Source organism: Calonectris borealis, chromosome 1, assembly GCF_964195595.1.
Source record: "Calonectris borealis chromosome 1, bCalBor7.hap1.2, whole genome shotgun sequence".
Classification (NCBI taxonomy): domain Eukaryota; kingdom Metazoa; phylum Chordata; class Aves; order Procellariiformes; family Procellariidae; genus Calonectris; species Calonectris borealis.
The window spans coordinates 60,358,672-60,383,667 of NC_134312.1; the positions used below are offsets into that span (position 1 = coordinate 60,358,672).

The 24,996-nt window shown below is 41.0% G+C and overlaps 1 protein-coding gene across 1 annotated transcript; it reads left to right on the forward strand.

The window, feature by feature from the left end:
• The first annotated feature begins 991 nt into the window (after nucleotides 1-991).
• LOC142078094 (BPI fold-containing family C protein-like) lies at nucleotides 992-24,737 on the forward strand. The gene is made up of 16 exons (XM_075140623.1): nucleotides 992-1,019; nucleotides 3,385-3,510; nucleotides 5,825-5,936; nucleotides 8,070-8,198; nucleotides 11,103-11,261; nucleotides 13,905-13,968; nucleotides 14,056-14,116; nucleotides 15,648-15,739; nucleotides 17,344-17,517; nucleotides 18,487-18,540; nucleotides 19,521-19,691; nucleotides 20,339-20,406; nucleotides 21,836-21,878; nucleotides 22,923-22,989; nucleotides 24,023-24,099; nucleotides 24,660-24,737. Exons 1-16 carry the CDS (start codon nucleotides 992-994, stop codon nucleotides 24,735-24,737), a joined length of 1,503 nt encoding a protein of 500 aa, XP_074996724.1.
• Nucleotides 24,738-24,996: the final 259 nt, after the last annotated feature.

Consider the following 24,996-nt stretch of genomic DNA (forward strand, 5'->3'; position numbering starts at 1 on the left):
TTTGCAAAGCCTCCGAAAGACTGGGGGGAGCCCCAGACCTACTCACAAATATAACCTGTGGAGGCAGGCGTGGCGTGGCCTCCTATGGATTCTGTTTGAAGACTTCATTGAGCTAGATCGCCTCCTGCTGCCTCATGATTTGGGAAGTGGATAGCATTGCTTTCCACACTGACTGGAGGAAACCATGAACAGGAACTTACTGGAGTTTTTCTTTTATCCATGGCTATTTCCAGTGGTTGTGGAGAGATGAAGATCACCTGCTTTTATGTCATTTAGCAAACTCCTGTCTGTATCATTTGCTGGTTTCTTTAAGCATTCCTGCCAATATATCTCTCCTATAAACCATATAAATTTTGTATTCCTTTTCCCTCAGAGGTGATTTTCCGTATGGAATATGGAAATTTCCATATGGAATATGTATAGGAAGGGTTAAAATCTTGAAGCTATCGAGTCCTTTTTGATTTGACATTGTTGAGTGAGCTGCAGAAAGCCTACCTGTTCTTGAGCGTGCTGCAGAGTAACTAAAAACAATGGAGCAAGAGAGAAACTGAAAAATCCAGTCCCAGTTCTGTGATAACAGCAGAGATATTTGTGAAACTAAAGTGCTCTTTCTGGACTTCAGGTTGGGTTGACACTGTATTTGCTATCATGTTTGAGAACTGTTTGTCTTGTGTTCGTTAACTATTGAGTTTCTTTTCTGAATTTTTGGAAGTGAAAGAAGTTCTTATGTGGGCTGCAAGTGGAGAGTTTTGTGCAGGACCAAGGCAAGACAAGGACAACATTTTTTTTCAGAGTTATTTTATTCTATTTCAGAGGTTTGTCAGTTTAAGACAGTGTGTTTATATGGCTGTGTTAAACCTGTACAAGACAATGATAGTGACTTTTCTTTTTGCATCAGAAGCTTTCTTAGTTCTTAGGCAGATTTCAGCTGTAATCTTTATTGCAAGTTTTATTTAAAGTTTTTGCAGACTGTTCACAAAGGAGAAACCAAATGTGGTATCTGCAGACTGGACTGGTAAGTAGAGTACTTCATTAGGGTGAGACAGGTACACAGACTGAAACAAAGGAGTTTTTCATCTTTTTCCTTTACTTAACTTACTTGAATACACTATCTCTGAGAAGACAAAAGAATTAAGAGAATGATTTACATCAAGGAATTGCTTGGTGCATGCTCAGTCACTGAAGATAAAAATCACAGCAATTTGTCTGCCATCTATTGTCATCGACAATGCAATTGGCAGCTCTGATTTAGACTATCAGGCAGCTGACAATTTCCATCTCCTTAGGTCTGTCTGTCCCAGTCATCTGACTAACCTTGTACAATCAATCCTAGCATTTGACAGAGGCTTGGGGCTTTGATGAAACTAAGAGTATCAGCCTTGGAGTGCAAAAGAAACAAGAATATCAGCCTTGTTGGTTTGAGAAAGCAATATGAAATGGTACCGTCTTTTACTGCCATGGCAGTTCAGTTGTTGTTTGTTCTTTCAGCTTCTCACCTGGCATACATTTAAGATCCAAATAAGAACATATTAACTACAAAGCATGGTAGTGACTAAGATTGCCATTTTCTGTTCCTCAATGGGAACGAAATTCAATAAGAATGAGGTACCTCACCTGCATCACTGCTTCTAGCAATCCTATTAGATAAATATCTAGTAAATACCTATGTACTTTAATGGTAGAAAAAATCTCTCTTTCTGGTTTTATATGGATTTTTAATTGACCCTTAATAATCAGGATAGAAAGTGGCATGTTTGCAGGAAAAGCTAGAAAAAGTTTAAGATTTGTGACTCCAGTTGGCTCTTCTGCATAATATAACATTACTACCTTAAAGTAATTATTTATTTTGAGTTGCCTAAAATAGAGAAAACCAAAAAGGCATAAGAACTAGAGATGGAACAACCAATTAAAAGGGAGATTTTCGAAATTTGTCACAATGTGGATTAAGTTTTCAGAATGTTTTTTCCCTGAAACCACTTTTTCTTGCACAGTATCTTGGGGTAACTTTGTAAAGATTCCTCAGAGAACTGATATCAGGGCAATATTGATAATACATTTTGTCTGTCTTATAGTTCAGAAAGCCACTGAAGAGCAGTATTTTATGAGGTACTGGGTAGATGTTGGATTTGCAACCATTTAGAGTCTGACCTGATAATATTAATTCCAACACAGAAGTAAGACCACCGAAGGGTGATGAGTTTTGGGTTTTTTGGTGGAGGGGAGGGTTTGTGGTTTTTTAAAATGCATTTATATGTTTACTGGCGGATTATGGAATAAATTGTCCAAGACAATATGGTACTTATTAGAAATCCAGGAATAACCTTATAGGCTGGAATACCTGGGAAACTAGCAAGACCTTTTTGCTACTTATTAATTAGCATAGTTTTATACATAGGCAGGTACCATGATCACAGTTAGACTTGTTGGAAAAGGATGTGCCACTCCCCTCAGTGGTAAGGCGAGAGTAAAGTTACCATAGGTCCCTAATAAAGAATTTTCTAATGCAGCACTGGGAAGACTTGAAGGTGTCTTGAGAAACGGGATTGTTATTTCTAGGAAATTGAGCAGTGGCTGTCATTGGTAGTGAAAATCAGGATGAATGCCAGAATTTTGAACAAAGAAACCTTATTTTTGTACTAGGAAAGTGTAACAGAAAGAAATAATTTGTCACAGCTTTTGTGAACCTGTGTCGTGTGGTTATATCCCACCACGCAGTAGCTCACAGTCTTGCTTTGCACTCAAAAACACTGTGCTGAAGGCTCATGCCAGGACACCCTTCTCTATTTCTGTGTGATCACCATGTAATTCTCACGTTCGCTTTGAATTTACCCTTGCATTCCCTTCTGCTGTGACCCGATTCAGTCAAACTCATGTATCAGTGTTTGGGTTAAGTCAGAGGTTTGTGTGTAACAGGGAGGCAAGTTTTGTAGGGAGGCCTACTGTATTTTATTAGACCAGCTGATTTAATTGAAAAACTTTTGGACTCACAAATCCAGTATATCCTAGGGGGTGTGTATATAAAAAGGGTATTGTTCTGTAGGAGAACAGACCTGCTCCTCCTTGGCTGGGATTGCTCTGTCATGTTCACTCTGCAGGAGGTAGGACAGATGGTAAAATAAACCAACCAAGACATGGGTGTGGGGAAAGTGGAGCAGAACCATTCAGTCTCACCGACAGTTAATGCTTGCCAAAGCGCTATCCAAGTAATCAGAAATCTGTGTCTGCTCCCACACTGACTGCTTTGTGCAGTAAAATCATTGGCTAAACCTCTCTTGACTATCCATTTGTCCCAGTTTCATTGAGGGAAGTGACAGATACAGATTTTTTGCAATTCATGGTATGCATCATTTATGATCACGTTTGCATCGTAAATGTTGTTAACAGGTCCCTGTGACAGTGGTGAGAAGATGCTGAAGACATGGTATTCTATCCTGCTGTGTTGGCTGTCCTTGCAGCTTGAGGCTAATCCTGGTCTTAAAGTGAGGATTACTCAGAAGGGGCTGGACTATGGTATGTCTAACATTGCCAGAAGTTAATTTATGATAAATACTCTATACACAGAATATAGTTCCTTAATAAAGGTGCAATGTAGAAACAAGCTCTTTAAATATCGAAATAGAATAAATTCCTTTTGTTAGCTCACACCAGGAACACCCTTTGTCTCTTCTCTCACTTATTTCCTTCCTTTTCATGCACCCCAGGTGTGAATTTATCCTTGCATTGGTGATTGCATTATCCTACAGTCCAACAGTGTTTCTACTACATTCCTCATATCGATCTACTTTCTTAGAACCCAAATGAGATGGTCATATAATTGCTTCTTTTTTAAAAGTGTCAAAAACCTGATTGAAAGTGCAATATTTAATTGAAGATAATAAGACATAATTGGGAAAAAAGCTTACAATTTTGGAACAGCCACGTAGCTGCACACCTTTACTCTCATTCCCCCATTTGGTGTGCGATAGCATCTGCATGTGCCATTCTTTCAAAAAAATCTAGTAACTCTCTGCCATAATTCTGCCCCTTAACAGAATATCAGCAATTTCCACAGTATATTTTCCATGCTCTTTCTATTCATGCTAACTTTCACTGTCTCTTACCTAAGACTTACTCCATGGGTGTGGAGGGCACGCAGTATAATTTCAATTGTTTACAGAATTAATATTAATAATAAAGGTTAACAAGGCACAAATTCAACAAAGGCTGGGTCATGCTAAGGATTAATTGTCATTTATGTACTGAACATGCTGACAGGTAAACAATGGACTGGTGACATGAAAAGTAGAAGCTCAGGGTTTATGCCTTCGAGATGAAAGCAAGGATCAGGTACACTTATTTCTCTGTATGAGCATTGTTTTAAAGGCTTTTGAGGAGTTGAGAAGTGCAGGGCAAACATCAGTCACCCAAAACAGAACTGATCTCCATACCTTTTTATGGCACACAGGAGAAATCGCTCCCTAGGGATCTCTCATGCCTTTAGAAATGAGAATTCAGCCTGGTGTTTCTTAGTGTGAGCCCAGCAGTTTTTGTGACATTCAGCATGGCCTTCAAGTGCTGAACGAACAGATTAAGTTTGCACACCCCTGCATTAGTAGTAAGAACAGACATTAACAGTGCACCTCCCAGAGGTATTTCTCGTATTTGAAGAGCATGGTGCCTGTCATGTCTTTTCCCTTAATATGATATTTGAAGGCTGAGGCAATAGATCTTGCCTTGCACGCTCCTTGCATGCTGCAAGAACCTTGAGAGAAATTCCACCTGGGATCACTGGCTGCCTTCACTGATGGTCATAAGAGAGCTTTAAGTTATTTCAGTCAGAGCCCATATTTTGCCTTGGAGGCAGGAATTCCCAGGGAATAATAACTTACCTCTCCTTCATAAAAGATGTATTTTATAAAAAGGTATTCCAGTGTTGAGTTATCGTTGATTTCAATTCTTTGCTTTTTTAATACACTGAAGTCTGGGGGAGAAAAAAATGGGTATTTTGTATTCCGCAACTGTGAGGCCAAAAGCTAAAGAAACTCATGCTAAAAATATCTGAAAGCAGGACATCGTTCAGTATTAAAGTTTTAGCAGTGTCTTCATCAAAGATGAGCAAAATTAAGGAAGACACAAGGAATTTAGTATTTAAAGTTGTTCTGCTTGTTGATGATAGGGTCTGTGTATGTTATGAATGCACAAATAGCATTGAAGCGTTCAAGAAAGGGATTCCTTAAAGCAAGGAGAGAAGGTAAGGAAATAAGTCAGAGATCTGCAGCATGCTGTAATGGATAAGGTGCAGTGGCAAAACATATGTACTCTGAAAGAAACGGGAAGAAAACATTTAAAAGGATTGTCTTTAAACCTCAACAACAACAATCCAGATAGTTCCACATTTGACATACCAGCACTTCAGATGCATATATCACACTTTTTCTGTAAGTAAACACTACATAGAGAAGTCATCTTGCTACTTCTTAACTGGCTTTTTTATTCAACAGGTATGAGACAATCTGAGTTAAAGGTGATGACCAAGTGTTTCCCAGGGCTTTCCACGTTGTCAGCAAAGTGAAGGAAGTATAACAGTTTCAGAAACCTGACGAGTTGTAGAATATAAAATACGACTCGGAGACAAGATGATCTTGGTTAAATGACTTGTATGTGAGGCTAATAGAAGTTATAAATGGGTGTATAAGTAGTTGGAAGGAGGTCTAGGTAAGGGTTTAAGAATCAGAGGTTTTTATGAACTATGTTGAAAGTGATTAAATTATTTGGCAGTTTATCTGGACCTTTGGGTGCCTGATTCCAACCTGCAAGGCATGTGCTTTCCTCTGTCCCCTTGTAGGCAGGAGGATTGGGATGGAGCTCCTGAAGCAAGCAGTATTGAAAGAGACCTTCCCAAGCTGGAGTGGGCAGGAGAATTTCTCGGTTTTTAAAGTCAACTATGTAATTTCAAGGTAAGTAAAGGAAATACATTTCAAAGTTTTAGGATGAAACATCTTATTGTATTGTTACTGCATAGTAATAATTATGCAGCCATTTTTTTTTGTTCAGTGTAAAATTCTAATTGTTCATCTAACTCTGGTGCCACTGCCCAAACACTGATTTGTTTTATAAGTACTTCCTCCTACCACACTCAGAAATGGGCTTTAGAAAGCTTCTGAAGGACCACCTTGGCTGTTTTTTTAGTTGGTTTGTCTCAGAGTTTGGGGCAAGGCAGGTGTAAGCATGGCTATGACACAGCAGGGGAAATGGGTGGGAAAGAGGGAAGAATCGGTGTTATTAACAGTCTGCTACTATGAACGACTTGTAGGAGTGAAGGTAATTTGTTTGTGTTTGATGAAAAAAAGCCGACAAAGGGATAAGATGAAAATGCGTGCAGGGGGATGGTGTATCTGGGCTGACATGGCAGGAAGATGACTTTTACAGAATCTTTTTGGATGGATTTACAATGGTAAATCAGCATTTTGATTGGATAGGGCTCGATACCTATTTCCTGCTGAGGAAAATCATTGTACCAGGAGCAGCCAGTAGAAAAACAGGTTTATAGTTACCTACAATTTCTCCAAATAAGGAGACCAATATAAAAGGTTTTTCTACAGCCTTCAATCCCATCTGCCAGTTAAAGCTTTTCCAATAGGCTATAAACAGAAAAACAGAAACTTCTGGTCTTTTAATACTACTATCAAGCCAAGCTCTGCTGCTCAGTAGCATTTTACTTCCTTTTCTTTACCCAGAGCAAGAAATACCAATCTGGGAGACTTCATTTACTTTCTGCTGGATAGGGCCTGCATCCTTTATCTATACCTAACATTTTCCTAATAGCCTGCTTTCTGGCAGGCTTCATTGTATTATACCATCCTTGCAACCTTAATCCCTGCACATCTGACAGCTGTGTTTGGACAGTCTGGAGAAGAAGACACTATGGGGGTGGAGGTGTGTGTGTCTTACTGCATGTCTTCCACTCTCTGCTGGGTGGTGATTATAGAGAATATGGAGCCAGATTCTTCCTGGAGGTACACAGTGAAAGAATCACAGGCAACAGACATAAGTTACATCAAGAAAAGTTCCAATTAGAAGTTAGGAAAAAATGCTAGGGAGCACCAGAACAAGGGCACAAAGAGGTTGGGGAATCTCCATCCTTGGAGGTTGTCAAGACTCAAGTGGGCAGGACCCTTGAGTTGGCCCAGCTTTGAGCAGGGGGTTGAACCAGAAAATCTCCTGAGGTCCCATTCCAACATAAATTATTATATGATCTTCAAAACCCCAATTCATTCTCCCAACCATAGTTCTGAAATTGGCCATCTTCCCAGTGGAAAATCTGATTTTAGGTCACTGCAAACAATATTACTAAAGGCAGCCTTACTGCTGCCCAAGATGTTATTGGAAGATTATGGTCATTTTAACTAAAAGTAGCTGGTGCCTTCTGCCCTGGGGAAAGTAGATTAAAGGCAGTTGTTTCAGAGATCTCTGCCAGATATCAGGAAACAATAGGAATGTGTACTACGTGATAAGATTACAACTGATATCTTTACAATGTTCAGCTCAATTCAACACACCCATTTGCAAGACAATATCCTTGAATATCAGAAACATTTGTTTTGGCAGGGAAATCTTCAAGTAAGATTTTGTTTGGAAAAATGGATCCTCTCCAGAGCTCTGCTGAGGCAAGGGAGGGGATACAGAATGGGGAAAGAGAAACTTTGATGTTCTTCAGCAAATGCTAGCATTCAGACAACCTGCATTTATTTATAGATGTAGCATCTGGGTTTAACACACAGACTTATTTTCGCGCAGCAGGCCCATTTCACTTTAAGGAGTTTGTTTTTCTCCCAAGGGGACGTTTTTGTTTTGGCCAAGCATCCTTTCTTCCGTGGGCAGATATCAAGGATTCTTTTTCCAAGGATGCTACTAAGTGTAATGGTACGGGTGTCTCTCTTTCCTAAAATATACAAGGGTCAGTCATTTCTGAGAAATTCTTTTACCGAAGCATAGACTTTGCTTTTTATAGCAGAAGGGTTTTCGGTGATCAGAAGTCCTTTTTAGTCTTTTGACATGCAGTCTAACATGCCCCTTTCTGTATTCTGTAGGCTCAGAATTAATGCTGTAGATTTCCCAGAAACTTCTGCTTCCTTTATTCCTGGCATTGGCATTAGGCTGTCAGTGGCACATGCTTCTGCTACAATCAGTGCAGACTGGAGAATGAACACATGGCTGCTGTAAGTATTGTACAGTGCGATGCAGGTGCGGGGGACAGTTCTGGGAGAAGGATTGCAAATGAAATTCAGAAATCTAGTTGGTAATTATTATTTTTCAGGTCAGGTATGCTTTATCATTTAACAACAATCTATTTGAACAAACTTCTTAAGAAGGAAACATCCCTTGCCAACCAATGCTTTTTTATTCTTTTTTTAAAATTATTCTACCCCACAGGTTGTCTCTTTGGGAAGTATCAGGTCAGACATCGGTTAGCATGCTCAATTTGTCCAGACTGTATATTACATGATATTACATGAATATTCAGGACCACAGAGTTTGCAATGGCCACATTTGTTACTTTCTTTGTACAGTATAATTGGAAGGTTGACTCTATAGCTAATTATCTATTTGCTGGTACGCCATATATTGTCTTCCAAAGTGCTTCTATTAAAGGAAGGGTACTGTCACAATGCCAAACATTCAGAACTTCGGAAACTCCAAAATTTGGGTCGCTACGGAAAGCTGACTTAGCTTCATGAGCCTGTGCAGTATGAGATTGTCTTTAATGACATGATTGCATACTGATTTTTCCACGTTTTTATCTCAGCATTTTTGCTATAGAATTTTAATATAATATTCTAGATTTTCTTGGGAGTGGGGGGAGTGCTAAAACTTCTGGGATATCAGAAAAGTTTGCAAGGTGCTAACCTCTACAATTTGGGTTAATGGAGTATGGTAACAGCAGTAGGCATTTCTCTATTTGCGCAGTACAGCAAGATGGATCACCAGGCTGCAAGTTTCACAGCATGTCCTGATTTCAAAGGAGCACAGACATGCAGTTCTGTATTCAGTCTCAATACTGCTGTCACTGTGCCCGCAACCTGTCTGTTGTTCCTTCTGTCATACCAGTATTGTGAGGAAAAGGATACTGTGTTCAGCAGTGCAAATTGGCTGTACCCAAACACAAAGCCACCTCTCCTCTTGCTGAAGGATAAGGACCTGGGCATAAGCTGGAGAGACCTCAGATGTAGAAAACTCCAAAGACTTCACAGACAGCAAGGGAGGCAGGGAGCTGGTATGCAGGATTTGACAGAGCAGATCGTGGTGAAAGCCAGCTTTGGTAGAGTTTAGGGGTTGAAGGGTTTTTCTTGCCCTTTTGAGGGGCAGAAGGAACAATCTATGCTGCTCTGTTCAGTGTGATGTTTTGTGAATGGCGTAGGTTTAGACAGATCCAGAATATGCCCTACTCTTCATCCCCTTCGCTCCCTAGTCCTACATGTTGCTTTCAGCATAGCAGACTAAGAGGGGGCAGCTGAAAATGAGCTTCCAAGGGAGACCATTGACAACCCACCACTCCTGGGCTGTTTCCAGGGTCATAAAGATGGGTCTTATCACAGCTTTTCAGTTGCGATAGTGTTATCCCTGCATTTCCAGCTCTCACTGTAGCCCTCCTCTCCACTGTGTCCCAGAGCACTCTGCCAGTCACAAAATCTCCTGACAGGCCCTTTGCTCCTGGAGCTGAGACCCTGCCTCAGTGAATTTGGATTCTTCCTGAAGAAGAGCAGACATGAGGATGCAGGAACAGAGGACCTAAGCAGCTTGGCTTTTCCCCATCTCGCAGGCAGCCCGAAAAGGGAGGAGGAGGGCTGAGATCCTTTTGCAATGGTCCCTGTCACTGAAGTATGGGTAAACCTAGGTTGGAAGGATCTCTGGAAGTCATTTTGTCCAGCCTCCTGCTCAAAACAGAGCAGCCACTCGACTAGATCAGGTCAGCTGTCTAGTGGTGGTGTTAGCCAAGGAAGGTGATGCCACAACCTCTCCAAGTAACCTGTTCCAATGCTGCACAACCCTCCTTGGGAAAATGTTTTCCCTAATGGCTTGTGGGATGGGGTTTGGTTAGGGACTGGAAAATGAGGGTCTGAAGAGTGGTGCTTCCTCCAGATAGCCACTTAATGCACATATACAGACTGAAAGGTGGGGTTGAAAATGATAGTGGTGGTAGGAGGGACTTTGTGACTGGCAATACTATTCACTGGTTTGGTCAGGGGTAGTCTATGGTTTGTGGCTGGGTTAAGATTAATCTTTCGGGATTACAGCCTCTTTCCCCAGGATTTTTGCTTAGCCTGAAAAGTAAAGAGGAAAGCTGAGAGACTCATGGTTTGAGCTTCATACTGGACTGGCTCTTTCTCCATAGTATGGTGCAGCCACTGTAGTAATGCCTAAAAGAAAACCTGAATAATCAGGATGAAGGGGTGAAAAGTGATGCTTTCGGTGCCAGTCCTGTTACAGTAAATGAGGTTTTTATAAGGCTATTCTAACATCATTCAGCTCTCTGTATCTGCTTGGTTGGTCTACAGCTTCTACGACTCTTAACCGTAGTCCTAATACCTAAATTTGCTGGAATTTAGGTATAAGAATATTTTTGTTGGGGTCTTAGAAGTGATTTTTATAGAAAGGAGACAGAATGAATGGGTTTGGGGCAGGACAAAGAATGGAGGAACGTATATATTTTAAAGGGTTATTGAAAATTTTTACAGGAAGGAGGAAAGTGGAATTGCAAAGTTGAGAACCACTGGGTTATATATTTATTAGCTAACTGGCTTCTGCTGCTGCAGTCCCAGAGGCCTTCAGGGTGATCTGTCATGAAGGACTGGAATGTCTTGTGTTGCTGTGAAATTGTCACATTTTTGCAAACTTGTCAAATCCTGCACAACACTGAAAAATTCATGTCCTGGAAACTCATGCATATAATCTGGTTTTGAATACCGTGCATGTCCCTAATCTATTTTAATCCCTAGAAAACCCATTCTTCATTCTGGATGATAGAAGCAAAAAGTCTTTTCAAACTTGATTTACAGGTAGTTTCTTAAATTGTTCCCTTAAAGCAGATGTTTCCTTGACTGAGTTTGTTTTTTTTCTCCAAGCAGCAAAGACCAAGGAGGAATTACTGTGTCCATCTCAGGACTGTTTATTGCAGTTATCTTCAAAGTGTCAAGGAATAGCACAGGCCGCTTGTCCATGTTGCTACACAATTGCCAGCTGAGCATTAATAGTGTAAAAGTCAAGTTAAATGGAGGATCCAGGTATGTACAGTAGATTTTCTAATTACTCTGTGGGAAGTAGCAGGGTTTGTAGCATAAGGGCCATTTTTAAAATTTTGACTTCTAGGGATCCAGTTACAGGATACAACTAACTATTGAAGGCTGTGAAAATAGATTTTTAAAGGTCTGTTTTCAAAACCAGGCTCCTTTGCTGAGTGTGTTAAGTGTGGTTAATCTACACTTCTTTGTGCATGTGTCAACAAATGAGCTGACTAAACATACTGCATGTGAAAATAATGCCATTTGGGCATATTAAAGAATACAGGATTGCAAATGGAGGTTTACAGATATGAAGGTGGTCTAGACTGATTATGCCTTTTGACAAGCTGACCTACAATTTCAGAATAAAACTTTCAAAAGAGAATATGAAACAATGCTTGTAGTTCTCATTTTGGTTTTCTAGAATTTTTTTTTTGTCTTACTCAAAGACAAAATGTGGCTAATTCAGTATTGTTTATCAACATGTTAACATGAACATTCATAGAATCATAGAATCATAGAATCATACAGGTTGGAAAAGACCTCTAAGATCATCGTGTCCAACCGTCAACCCAACACACCATGCCCACTACACCATGTCCCTAAGCGCCTCATCTACACGTCTTTTAAATACCTCCAGGGATGGTGACTCCACCACTTCCCTGGGCAGCCTGTTCCAAGGCCTGACCACTCTTTCAGTAAAGAAATTTCTCCTAATGTTCAATCTAAACCTCCCTTGGTGCAACTTGAGGCCATTTCCTCTTGTCCTATGGCTAGTTACTTGGCAGAAGAGACCAACACCCACCTCGCTACAACCTCCTTTCAGGTAGTTGTAGAGCGCGATGAGGTCTCCCCTCAGCCTCCTCTTCTCCAGACTAAACAACCCCAGTTCCTTCAGCCGCTCCTCATAAGACTTGTGCTCCAGGCCCTTCACCAGCTTCATTGCCCTCCTCTGGACACGCTCCAGCACCTCCATGTCCTTCTTGTAGTGAGGGGCCCAAAACTGAACACAGTATTCAAGGTGCGGCCTCACCAGTGCCGAGTACAGGGGCACGATCACCTCCCTGCTCCTGCTGGCCACACTATTTCTGATACAGGCCAGGATGCCGTTGGCCTTCTTGGCCACCTGGGCACACTGCCGGCTCATGTTCAGCCGGCTGTCAATCAGCACCCCCAGGTCCTTTTCCTCTGGGCAGCTTTCCAGCCACTCTTCCCCAAGCCTGTAGCGTTGCCTGGGGTTGTTGTGGCCGAAGTGCAGGACCCGCCACTTGGCCTTGTTGAACCTCATACAGTTGGCCTCGGCCCATTGATCCAGCCTGTCCAGGTCCCTCTGCAGAGCCTTCCTACCCTCCAGCAGATCAACACTCCCGCCCAACTTGGTGTCGTCTGCAAACTTACTGAGGGAGCACTCGATCCCCTCGTCCAGATCGTTGATAAAGATATTGAACAGGACCGGCCCCAGTACTGAGCCCTGGGGAACACCGCTCGTGACCGGCCACCAGCTGGATTTAACTCCGTTGACCACAACTCTCTGGGCTCGGCCGTCCAGCCAGTTTTTTACCCAGCGAAGAGTGCACCTGTCTAGGCCGTGAGCCGCCAGCTTCTCTAGGAGAATGTCGTGGGAGACAGTGTCAAAGGCCTTACTGAAGTCCAAGTAGACCACATCCACTGCCTTTCCCTCATCCACTAGGCGGGTCACCTGGTCATAGAAGGAGATCAGGTTGGTCAAGCAGGACCTGCCTTCCATGAACTCGTGCTGGCTGGGCCTGATCCCCTGGTTGTCCCGGACATGGCTCGTGAGCACCCTCAAAACCAACTGCTCCATGATCTTCCCCGGCACCGAGGTCAGGCTGACCGGTCTGTAGTTCCCCAGATCCTCCCTCCGGCCCTTCTTGTAGATGGGAGTCACATTGGCGAGCCTCCAGTCGTCCGGGACCTCCCCAGTTAACCAGGACTGCTGGTAAATGATGGAGAGCGGCTCGGCAAGCTCCTCCGCCAGCTCCCTCAGTACCCTCGGGTGGATCCCATCCGGCCCCATAGACTTGTGAACGTCCAGGTGGCATAGCAGGTCATTAACTTCTTCCTCTTGAATTATGGGGGGTTTGTCCTGCTCGTCGTCCTTGTCTTCCAGCTCAGGGGGCTGAGTACCCTGAGGATAACCACTCTGACTATTAAAGACTGAGGCAAAGAAGGCGTTGAGTACCTCAGCCTTTTCCTCGTCCTTGGTGGCAACGTTCCCCCCCGCATCTAATAGAGGATGGAGATTCTCCTTGGCTCTGCTTTTGTCATTAATATACTTATAAAAGCATTTTTTGTTGTCTCTCACGACAGTGGCCAGGTTGAGTTCTAGCCGGGCTTTTGCCTTTCTAATTTCCTCTCTGCACGACCTAACGCGATCCCTGTACTACTTTGCAAATTCACTACTTTGCAGATTGCCTTCTAAATAGTTCTTATGAGACTGAGGACCCCTAGCATTTGTCTGAGACTCACAAATTAATAAAAACAGTCAACTGCACAGTCTACCAATATCGCTGTAATCGTGTCTCATTAATATATATGACATTGACATCCCAGTCTGCCAGATTTTATATTTCAAAGATTTCAATCCATGGTAAAAAGTCATTGTGTTCACTTCCTTTCCTCCAGCTGGATCTATAGCTTTCTATCTGGTTATCTTGAGAAGCCCATTCACACCAAATTGGATAAAAATGTAAGTTTGCAAAAATGGTTTCAGCTAGTGAAGGGAGGAGTTGAAATACAGCCCTTACATTACTGACTTGCCTCTCTTTTCATATAGCTATGCCTAAATATCAAATACAAAATCCAAATGATGGATGCACAGCTAAGAAAGCATAAGGGTGAGTTGTTGATAACAGCTTTTTGTTAAGTAATTTTCATAGTGCTCAAATTGTAGCCTTTTTTATTAGATGACAAACCATTCCTGTGTTCATGGTACAAAAAATGTGAAGGAAGAAAAATACAGCCATTGTCCTGTACCTTAACGTATTCCAGAGTTCACCCTAGAAATCTCTTGCATGCACCTTATACACAATATTCAGATTTCTTCTGTGTCCGTAGCAGGTCACCTGTAATCTTTCAGTGTGTTGTAGCTGACCTGTGTTATTTCCTTAGATTTTTGAGATGAACATTTTCATGCTGATCCTTATGCTCTTGGTACTGTGGACATAAGAAAAACTGGGTTAACAGTAAACCACTAAAGAGCTAGCAAACATCCCTGTAAGAGCTCGTAAACTTAGCACATCTTGTTTTGAACTTGAGTTCAGTGAGATAACAAGATGCTGCAGGAAGACAGCATCACACTAAGCATGGTTCTCTTCACACCAGTAACAATTCCTGTGTCACTCTTGCAGAGACATGAAGATGATAGATATCTGTGTCCAAAAAGATTTTCACTTCTATAATAAATCCCACAGCTTTTCTTTATTTTTTGTGCTTTTTTGTTGTTTTTTTCCAAGACTAAGAATATTTGTAGTTTTTGCCAATTCAGATTAATTTAATTCACCTAAGTCATGTAATTCAGGTCAAACAGTTTGTTCCCACTCTTCACTTTGCATTGTGGATATTTCTATTATCTGCTCTGCTATTCAGAAGCAGAGTAAGTAGATTTTTATTTTTCCTAAAATGGCCTATACCTGCCATGTGCCAAGCAGTGGCAAATATTACTGAAAATCATGGTCATCAAGAACGTTTTCTTATGTAGCACATACCTAAACACTTCAGATTCTAAGGGCACCCCAAGCTGTGGACATATTGAGGAGTTCATAATCTCTGGGTGAATTCACCATTTCTCTTTAAACCCGTATGATTTTTATACATTATGAACAGACCTTACAGTCCAATCAAAAATAAAAATGAGACTGAATTTGCATGGGAGCACCTTTCAGAAAAAGTCTTCAATCATATTGTCTGATAAAGCCCTCTATTGTTGTGATCAAACATCCCTTGTCTTCAACACTGATATGCATAAAAATGTGCTAATGTCATCTTCCAAAGTATTTACTAGTATTTACCAGTATTTCACTACTCATATAGGAGAGTTTAGTTCTCTTGTGCAAACACATAACAAAAAAGGTGACTCTGCCCTAGATATTCCTTCTTTCACTGCATGAGAGAGATTTCCGAGGAGTGTATTCAGTTGTGAACAACAGAACAAGGCCTAAACCAGGCAAATTGGTGACTTTTTCAGAGGGAATATTCTCACTTTTTCCCTTATAACAAGCTTTTTTTATTTTCTTCTTCCTTCTCCCACTATTATTCTTCTTCAGATTCATCATTTCTATAATGCCTTTGCCTATAACTAAACAATAACTGTTTTGTGATGTGTTTTTGTAATAACAGCTGTTTTGGTTTTGTCCATCATTCTTCTAGTCTTAAGCCAAATTGATGCCTTCGCACAAATAGACTATTCCCTACTTAGTTCTCCAGCAGTCTTCAAATCACACATTAACTTGGATTTGAAGGTAATTTGTCTTTAATATCAGTGTGCTTTCTAAGACTTTGCTGGTTCTCTTTTGTGTTGATTCATTTTCTTTCACTACAATCTTACTCAGCCTCTCCAATATTTAATTAGAAAAGCAGTAAGACATTTGGACATTTTGGTCAAGAGATATTTTGGAAACCAGATACGATTATTTATTTAATAAATTAACTGCATTTGTTAATTAACCAAACCTATTATTTAGAATTAAATTATTTCAGAGCTGAAACCCTCCAGAGTTGCTTTATAAACAGCATAAAAATGTTCTTTAGATTCACCGTTCTTCCACTGCTGCTTGTTCTTCGCCTGTTACCAGTGATACATAATCCATGATGGCTACCAATGTGATTGCAATCCAAAGCATTTGTTTTGAGATGACTCAGCATCTTGTATATGTACGGATCACACCCAAAAAAAAGACTTCTCACAGACCGTCCTTGAGCAGCACACAGCAGTTCCTTCCTTATCTATTTTTCACCTTTGTTGGCAAGAGATATCTCAGCAACACCCAGCTTTTCCAGCAGCTTCAACACTCCTTGTAATTCAGAGCATCCCCATGGCTCTCAGAACTGACTTCAGTTAAGAAAGATGTGCTAGAGCTGTGGTTGAAACTTTCCCTCTTGGTTATTTTGTTCAAGCAACCTTTACCACCCACAAAAAACACTCTGCCAGCAGGATATACATTGCTTAAAAGTACTAAGCAATTATTTATCAGCTACTATAGCTAACTAGAACTTACAGGCTAAGCTTTAACATGCTGACATCCTGATGGGATACCAGATGAGTTTTTGTAAGTCAGTTATTAATCAGCTAAGGAAGTTACTGGTCTTCAGTGCTCCTTGGAACAGGCTGTTTCTTGATGGTTATGAGTTGCCATCTTCCAACTCTCAAATTTTTTCTTAGGGTTTTATATCTTTTCATGTCAGTATTTTTCCTGTTGCATCTTTCAGCTACTAACCATTACAGTGTCAGTAATTACACTACTTACTGTCTGTTCTTACTTTTCTTGTCTTACATGGCCTGAGCTCACATACCTTCTCACATTTTAAGAATTATTTTATTAGTATAACTGAACCAAGGTCCTACACCTCTGCAGCACCCAAACTAGGTCTTGGAGAACTGGCAGCTGGACCAGGGCTACGAGTTAGTTGGTATCAAAGACTCTTTTGTGTCCCTGTCCTAAGCAACTTCCAGTGCTTTTGGAGTGTGCCTGAAGATTTTCTTGAAATGTCACCCTTAGAACTAAACTAACAAATGTGTCTTTGCCACAAGAGAAAGAAAACTGTGGTCCAGAGGATTTTTTTTGTGTCTCATAGCTGCAGTTCAGAATACTGACTTGAATGCTCAAATTCAAACTCTGAAAGGATGGAGGCCAGATTTTCTCTGTCATTCCTTGTATTTTTCCAAAAGAGCCTGAATTTGCTGATTTTCAGGGCATATCACAAACTTATTTGCTTACTTCAGGTTTTCTTTAATGTCAAGCTTTTCTTCAGATTAGGAAGAATTCTTTCTGTTCAACCACTGCTAACGTATTCTGACAGATACAAATGTTTATGACTAGAAGTACTTGATAATGACTCTTTGCAGGGCACGGTCTATCCAGTAGGAAATCACACAGACCCTCCCTTTGTGCCAGCTCCATTTGCTCTCCCAAACCAGGGTGATTCCATGCTATACCTGGGAGTCTCCAGTTATTTTCTTAAGTCTGCTTCACTGGCTTACTACAGAGCAGGGGCCTTTAAGATCATCATCTCTGAAGAGGTGAGTATAATTTGCATGTAATAGAATTACGAATATCAGCACTATGGATAGTCAGCAAAGGAGACTAACACATTATGTTTGCCATTTCACACAGATTTGGGTCATACTTCTACCACTTGTAGGAGGGATTCATGACATTCATTCTGTATGTCATCATTTAAAATAGTCAAAGTCTCCCTCAGACCTAAGTCTGAACTGCTTGGCAGCTCTAGGCAAGGAATGACAGATATGAACATCACAGAGTTGGTGTGCAAGGAGTGGCAGAAAGAACCAAAAAACTTTTCTCTGCATGGAGTCCACATGGGAAAAGAAAGGGCAAGACAGCAAAAAGTGTACTGAAGCCACAGTCTGCTGCATAGAGGTCCACAACAAATGTACTGGCTGTGTTGAGAGCTAGAGTAAACCCTCAGACTTAACAGAGCAGCAAAATGAGGCAAGAAAAAGGTACAAGGAAACTAAGCTTTCAGCTGTGGGTGAAGAACATACAAGACTTCTCTCAGAAATGCTGTTTCCATATTGGCATTAGTAGTCAAAGTTTCCAAGAAGTTTTGCTACCTGAAACAGTGTGAAGAGGGTCTTTATAAAAATTGGTGACACAAATGGCACTGACAAACATCATCACAGTGGTCAGCAGAAAAAGGGCAAATGAGATTTTTGAGTCCTGCCTCTGACAGATTCAGTATATTTCGTCTAAGAAAGTCCCAAAGGCAGGAATTAAGCCACGTCTGTTCTTTCAAAGAATAATGCTTGTTTACTGATACGTGCTTCTGAAACATGTCCATGAGAAATCTGTCTCTATTCTGTCCCACAGAGCACTGTGGGTTCCCTAGGAATCATTCTGGGGCAAGGAAATACTAAATCAAAACATGGATTATCTAAAACTAAAGTAAACAGGATATGTTTTCTTTCCCAAGGAAAACCTCATTTTCAAGCTGATATAATGATCTAATATATTTCATTTGTTTACAGCTTGCTACTACTTTTAACCTACATACCGCCTTATTCAAAGATTCTGTTCCTGAGGTGGGTACTTTTACTTGTACAGACCTTTTAAGAAAGAGCAGTAGCTAATGTTTCTTATGGATATTATCTGTGTACTAGCTCATTTGCAAAAGTTTGGAGGAGACAAGGAAACTGAGCTGGTTTATGATTATTGTAAGATCAAACATACATGTCTACCCCATCATAACTCTATGTTCTTCCTAATTATATCAGACTACTCTTTAGTCGTTCTCTACCCCTCTAAGTGCTGGATTTGCTCTCAGTCTCTGAAACAGTTATAAAGACTAAGTGGTAGACATCTGTGAGATCAGTCTCCTTTTATTCCTGTTCAAGGTAATGATATCTCTGCTAGTGGTAGCCTGACTTCTCTATGCAAAGATACCTGATTTATGACTACTGGATATTATATACAATAGGAAGTAATAGTCATGAGTAGCTAAGTTTATAAATGTGATGCAAGAAATTAAGATACTATGAGATGCTTTAAAAATCCCTAATATGTCAACATTTACTATAAAATTATGAAATTCGGAATCTGTGGCATTGCAAACTAAAGTTTTGTCCTCTAGGAGTTTCTCTATTTTTCAAAACATTGGCTGTTTTGGAAGGCTGCCTCTTTTCCAAAGTCCTTATATTGTCAGGGTCACTAATTTTTTTTTACCGGAATCACTCATTTCCCTCATTTCTTTAACACGCAGTGCTAATCCCCTCCTCTTGAAATAGAGTTTTCAGGAACAACCTTTAAATTATTTCTCTATATATGTTCAATATCGGTGGGTCTAAAACTTCATGATTTGTTTTTTGGTCTCTGACACTCAGAGTATATGCAACGCTAATTTCGTCATTTCAGTTGGTGTAATTAAAATGAAGTAATTTTAATATAGGTTAATTAACAAGAAGATTGGAATATAGCACCTGATTATGATGCAGCCACAGAAACTGTAACTTAAGAGAAGCTTAACTCTGCATTCAATGTTTTTTTCGTCTTTGAAATTCCACAGATTGCTCTGAGTTACGTAACAGCGTGCCCAGTGCTGCTGAAGCTGATGGCTACATCACCACCTGCGGTCAGTTTAAATGCAGACAGATGCATCCTACAGATCACTGGCTGTGTAGAAGTGTTTGCTGTTCTGCCAAATTCAACCACCCAGTACATCTTTACAGGGAATCTAGTAAGTAACATGAGCTGGAAGATAACGGTCAGTGCTGGGGCTGAACAAATCACAGTGCTGTCACAGAACAAATCTTCCAGATCCTTTGAAAATCATAGAGGTCAGCATAAAATAGCATATATTGGTCTGCCACAAATATGCGTACTGTTCTGTTGCATTTCACAGGGAGGAAACATGCACCACATATTGTAGAATTTAATAGGCAGGTGCAGAGAGCTCCTTATGAAAGCCCTGTTTTCCATGTGGGAGGTTGAGTGATTATTCAAGAAAAAATTGTAATATATAAAAACGTGATTATCTGATGCCCAGTCTTCCTAACTTGTTTGTTGTAAAATAGTTCAGTGTGTCCCCAGACATCTTTTCATTAGGTTGAAAGTGAACTAATTATGTCAGCCATGCAAGGACTTAAATGATCCTAATGATAAGGAGACAATCAGGGCTGTATTATCACTTCGCTCACGCAATCTCAGCTGCTGGCAGAAAGCGGCAAATTCACAAATGATTTCACTATCTACATGTATTGACCAAATAAAAAGTTTAGACATTGTGTTTCCAATCACAAAAGCAATTGCATTTGTGCCTGTATCTAAGACAGTATCTATCTGTGTATACAGTCACAGAAGACTGTTTTGTTTTTTTCCCTGCAGACAGCCAGTACCAGAGCCAATTTGACAATAACCAAACAGAAGTTGATTATCTCATTACTTCTGAAAAGGTAACCAAGGAAAATTCAGAAAGCAACATTAATGATCCAAACATTAGGACACAACAGAACTTCATTGTGTCAGCCTGACAGTGCTTGTTTCACCATGAGAAAAAGAAAATTAGTTACCTTTTTTCTCACAGGGGCGCTAAGATACTTTTGACTGGTTGGTCTAAATCTTGCAGATGAAATATAATAATATTGTGGAACAACCATGTCTCTTGTGCAACGTGATATTACCCCTTTCTGTAGGTTAAATACCTTTCCAGATAACAATGTTCAATTTAGTGGTTATCTTAAAGACATCTGTTTCAGTCTGTGCTGATATTGGAGAATGAAGTTTAGTAGTTTATTTGAAACCCTCTAAATGTTGCTGCCATGCCGTGTCTGAGCATCATAAACAGAACTGAACTGCCAGCATGCAAACACTGCACTGGACCACTGTAACTAGTTCTCTGTATGCCTTCACATGAGGGGAAGGGAAAAGTGAGACTACGTAGCACATCCTGCAACAGCAGACACCATGCCATCAAACAAATGAGACTAGAAAGGTGTCTGTGAAGCAAAGCTCAGAGCCTTTTAGATTTTGCTTAGATCTTGCTGGTTTTGTGGTTAGCTACAGTTAGAGGTGTTCTCAGCTGTCTTACAACAAACTTTATTCACACTTCAAGCTGGGCTGGGTTTACAGCCCCTTTTTCCCTAAATGCACCAGATGGGTAGAAGCACAGACTTTCAGGCAAGTAGCCCACATTGGTGTTTCTTCTTGTTAGCTCTATACTCCAAGTTGGGGCAGAATTCCAGAATATATGATATTTTTTAATCTGTTACATTTTCATTAAAGAAAAAGGTAAGCTGCCTTTTCTTAGTTTTGATCACTGGACCTTTTTAACAGGAAAAGAGGACTTAGAGTGATCAGAGCCTGTCAGTATAAGTTTAAGAAGTAATGGTGCCACTCACTTAGAGCTTTTGACACAAGAATGTGTTCTTCTGTTTTCAAAATATTGTTTTTCCCCAGGATTGTATTTACAGTAATCTGAGGATGCATTACAACATCAGTGGAAAAAGTTAGGAAATCATAATGCTTAGGAATGGATATGAGATTGTTCAAATCATAATGAACATTTGAGGAATGTGTAGTTCAGCCAGGAAATGGCAATTCCAGAAAAATTTGATCTCCCAAGTCTTATAGTCACATCCCAGGACTACACATGACTATAGGAGGAGATTACTATCAGAAAGATCCCAGTGATTCTAGAACTCATTTGTAGTTCTCCCAGTTTTGATTAAAAGCTGTTGGAAATCAAAGAGTCTTAGGTGAAGTTAAATGTGTGAATCAGCCTTATATCAGTATGAAATTCCACAAATGAATCTTCAAGCAGTGTGCATCGCTTGTGCGTTCATCCTTTCTAGTGAATCCTCTTCTTTTACTTCTTTTCCTCAGGCTCCAGTTCTCCCTGCTGCACTCCACTCTTCGCTTCTCTGAAGTAAGTTGATGGTTTTAGTGCCTAGGAGAGGTAGCTGAGCCCTTCAGAGATAAAAGAAATTCATCTGAACTTGTTGCTGGACAATTCTTCATCTGTCTTGGGGGTATCATCTGCCACTGCCACTCCTCTTTTTGCTTTGAAATAGTATATTCTCTGCTTTTCTTTTTCTTTCCAGTAAGAGGAAATACCTCTTGGAGTGTTGGGGTTTTTTTCTCATCAGAGGCTCCAAATGTTATGGAGTTATTACCACGTAACATTAATTGAAACAGAGAGAAATGTCTGCCTGGGTCTGCATGACCTAGCAAGCCGTCATAGTTGATTCTGCTCACTTCTATATCCAGCAGCACAAAGGCAGGCATGGGGCTAGCACCTCTTCTAGCTGTTTCTGACAGCCAGCCTGAATTCACAGATGGATTGAGTAGGCGTAGCAGTTGGAGTGAATACAAAGTCAGGCTTAAGCTCAGTTTCGGGAATTATCTTGAATCACTTCAACCAAATATCACAAAAAGGCGAGTCAAAAATAGGGAATAAAAGAAACACCATGATACTGCTTAGATCATTCACTGTAGACTGAAAAACGGTCAGCGCAACTCTGCAGCAGCTCAGCCCAACCTACATCTTTAAGTGAAGGGAGGAGGACACTAATTATAGTGGCGTAAGACAGAGCACCAGGACAGGGCAGTTCTTGCCACCGAGAGAACAGTTCACTTCTGAGAACTGAGTCCTGGCAGCTGAAATGGGGTTGAACAGATTTCATTCCTAAAGTTGAGGTTCAACCCAGATACTTCACATGCAGAAAAAGAAAAAAAAATACTTCAATTTAACTTATTGTGAGAAAAATGGACACCTCTTTGCCATGTATATTTTACATTGTTCAGCTGCAACTTAAACCAGAAAAGATCTTTTATACCTGAGATTTGCTCTGCCAAGTTCTGTTCTGATCTTTTTGCATGTCACTCCAGTTCTAACCCTCCATCTCCCCCGCCAAGCTGCAATCCCATAGGCATCAGGCAATAATCACCAAATGTGTTTTCCCCCTCACAGCAGATGTCACTGGTGGAGAATTTTCTGTCTTACGCTTTACAGAGTGCAGTGATCCCAGGAATCAATGGTAAGGATTGTGGCCAGTTTCTGAGCACAGTTGGTGAGAAAGCAAGACTGAAACCATAGAATGGAGTGCCCAGCTTTAAAGACTGCGTTATGGGAGGTTTTCTGTCCATTTCGCTACACCTGGACAGGTCTGCTCTGTGCTGGACTTCAGTCCTTGTCCCTCAGTCACCTGGATCAGGGGCTGGGACAGAGCAAGTCTTGGCTCCCTTCCAAACACTGGGCTTGGGTTTCCTTTTCACTGGATGCAGCGTGGCAGCAGAGCTGAGACATGCTTGAGTCTCGTCCTGACACGGAGTCAAACCATGACCAGAGAATGGCCCAGACTGGGGAAGCGCAGAAGCACGCTTGCATCTTGGGGCTTCGGGGCAGCATCTGTAACTTTATGACCTCCCTCTGCCTTTGTGCTTCACCTGCTGCCACAGGCAGGACAAAGTAGAAAATCATCTCAGTGGGATGCAGAGAGTGAGGGATGATAAAGAAAGAGGTTAAGGTGGAAAGAAGCAGGTGGAAGGGTACAGAAGGCGCCTTTGAGGTAAACAGAGATGAGGAGACTGCTGAGAAGGAAGTGAGCTATTGATGAGGAGAAAGGAAAGAGAATGAAAGGGAGGGATGCAAAAGTCAGTTGTTTGGGAAAGCAAATAGGAATAGAGCTGGGGCTTGATCCAGGAAAGTAGGGATAGATGAGAATAAGAGAGACCCACAGGATGACAGGTAGAGAAGAAAATGAAAGGAAGATGGAGAATAAGTCAGAGTGGGAAACAGCAGAAAGCAGATCTTGTGGGGCAGATACCTGGAGAGGAGCAGAGGCACTCAGATCCCAGTGTCAGACAGTTGAGAGATTGTAAGAGGTTTGTATGCAACTTTTTCACAGGATTTTTTGCTTTTTAGCGAATATGAACAATAGCTCCTTTGAGAGGCACAAGGACGGCTGATTAAAGGGGAATTGCAAAACAAATTGAGTTCCTTGAGAAAGATGCTTCTGAAGTACATTTTATTATTACATTCAAATGTATTTATATTTGTCCTTTCCGAAGATAAACTAGGAAAAGGATTTCCTCTTCTTAACTTGGCCCACACTACCCTGACTGGACCTGTAATAAAAATGAATCAGGTGAGAAGCCCGACTTCTTGTTAAAGAATATTGCTTCTTTTTCAGGCCTGCGCATTTGTGTGTGTTCCTGTGTTGAGTGGATCTAAATGTTGCTAGTAGTATATCTAGTGTATTTTAACTAGACACTAGATATAAAATCCAGACTTTGGATCAAAAACAAGCCCTCCAGCCCCCCCACCCCTAGCAGTTGTAGGTTATAAAGGGTCCACTAGCCCTTTGGGGTATGCCAGCATGGGGACACCACTGGACAGCTCTGCTATCCCAAGCAGGGCTTAGGAGCATTGAGTGCATGAGTCCTCACTACTCTGACCGTTCTCTAGGGAGGCTCATAGGCAAGCCGAGTGTCTCTGTGATAAGTGTTACTCAGCCTTTTGGAGGGTTGTATTAACTTACATCAGAGCCCATTCCTACCCTAAAGTTAATTAAAGTTCAGGAGGCATAAAGCCACTCTTGTCTCCTGTCCTGCTGAGGGGCTTACCATGGGATCTAGTCCCAGAATGCTGACCCTGAATACGTCCGTCTGAAATTTAAGGTAATTTTACATGTTCTTCTTTCCTCAGGGTCATCTGGTGATTTCCACTGATGTTCACTACAAACATGAGGAAGGGGGAGATGAGGACCTTCACAGTCACTCCTAATGTCCCTTTACTTTTAAACAATAATAAGAGAAGAATGTAGTCTTCCTTCTGTTGGCTTGTAGGGAGTAGATGCTATAACATTAGAAGCATGGCTTTTCGTCACTATTTTTAATGTTTTAGTAAAATTTCTTAATCACTTTTCACAAACTGAATCTGTTGGGTTTTAGTACAGTGAGTATAGCTGACAGTGTTATTGATGCTTTAGAAAACTTGTTGCAGCCTGATGAGAAAGAGTGACTGGTTCTTTTCACTGGAGTTA

Bases quoted from the DNA above. Each gene is read 5' to 3' on its own strand.
- LOC142078094 (XM_075140623.1), top strand. From the start codon at position 992: ATGTGGTATCTGCAGACTGGACTGGTAA. The intron at 1,020-3,384 runs GTAGAGTACTTC...TGTTGTTAACAG, and splicing joins TCTGCAGACTGGACTGGTAA to GTCCCTGTGACAGTGGTGAG. The intron at 8,199-11,102 runs GTAAGTATTGTA...TTTTTCTCCAAG, and splicing joins AGAATGAACACATGGCTGCT to CAGCAAAGACCAAGGAGGAA.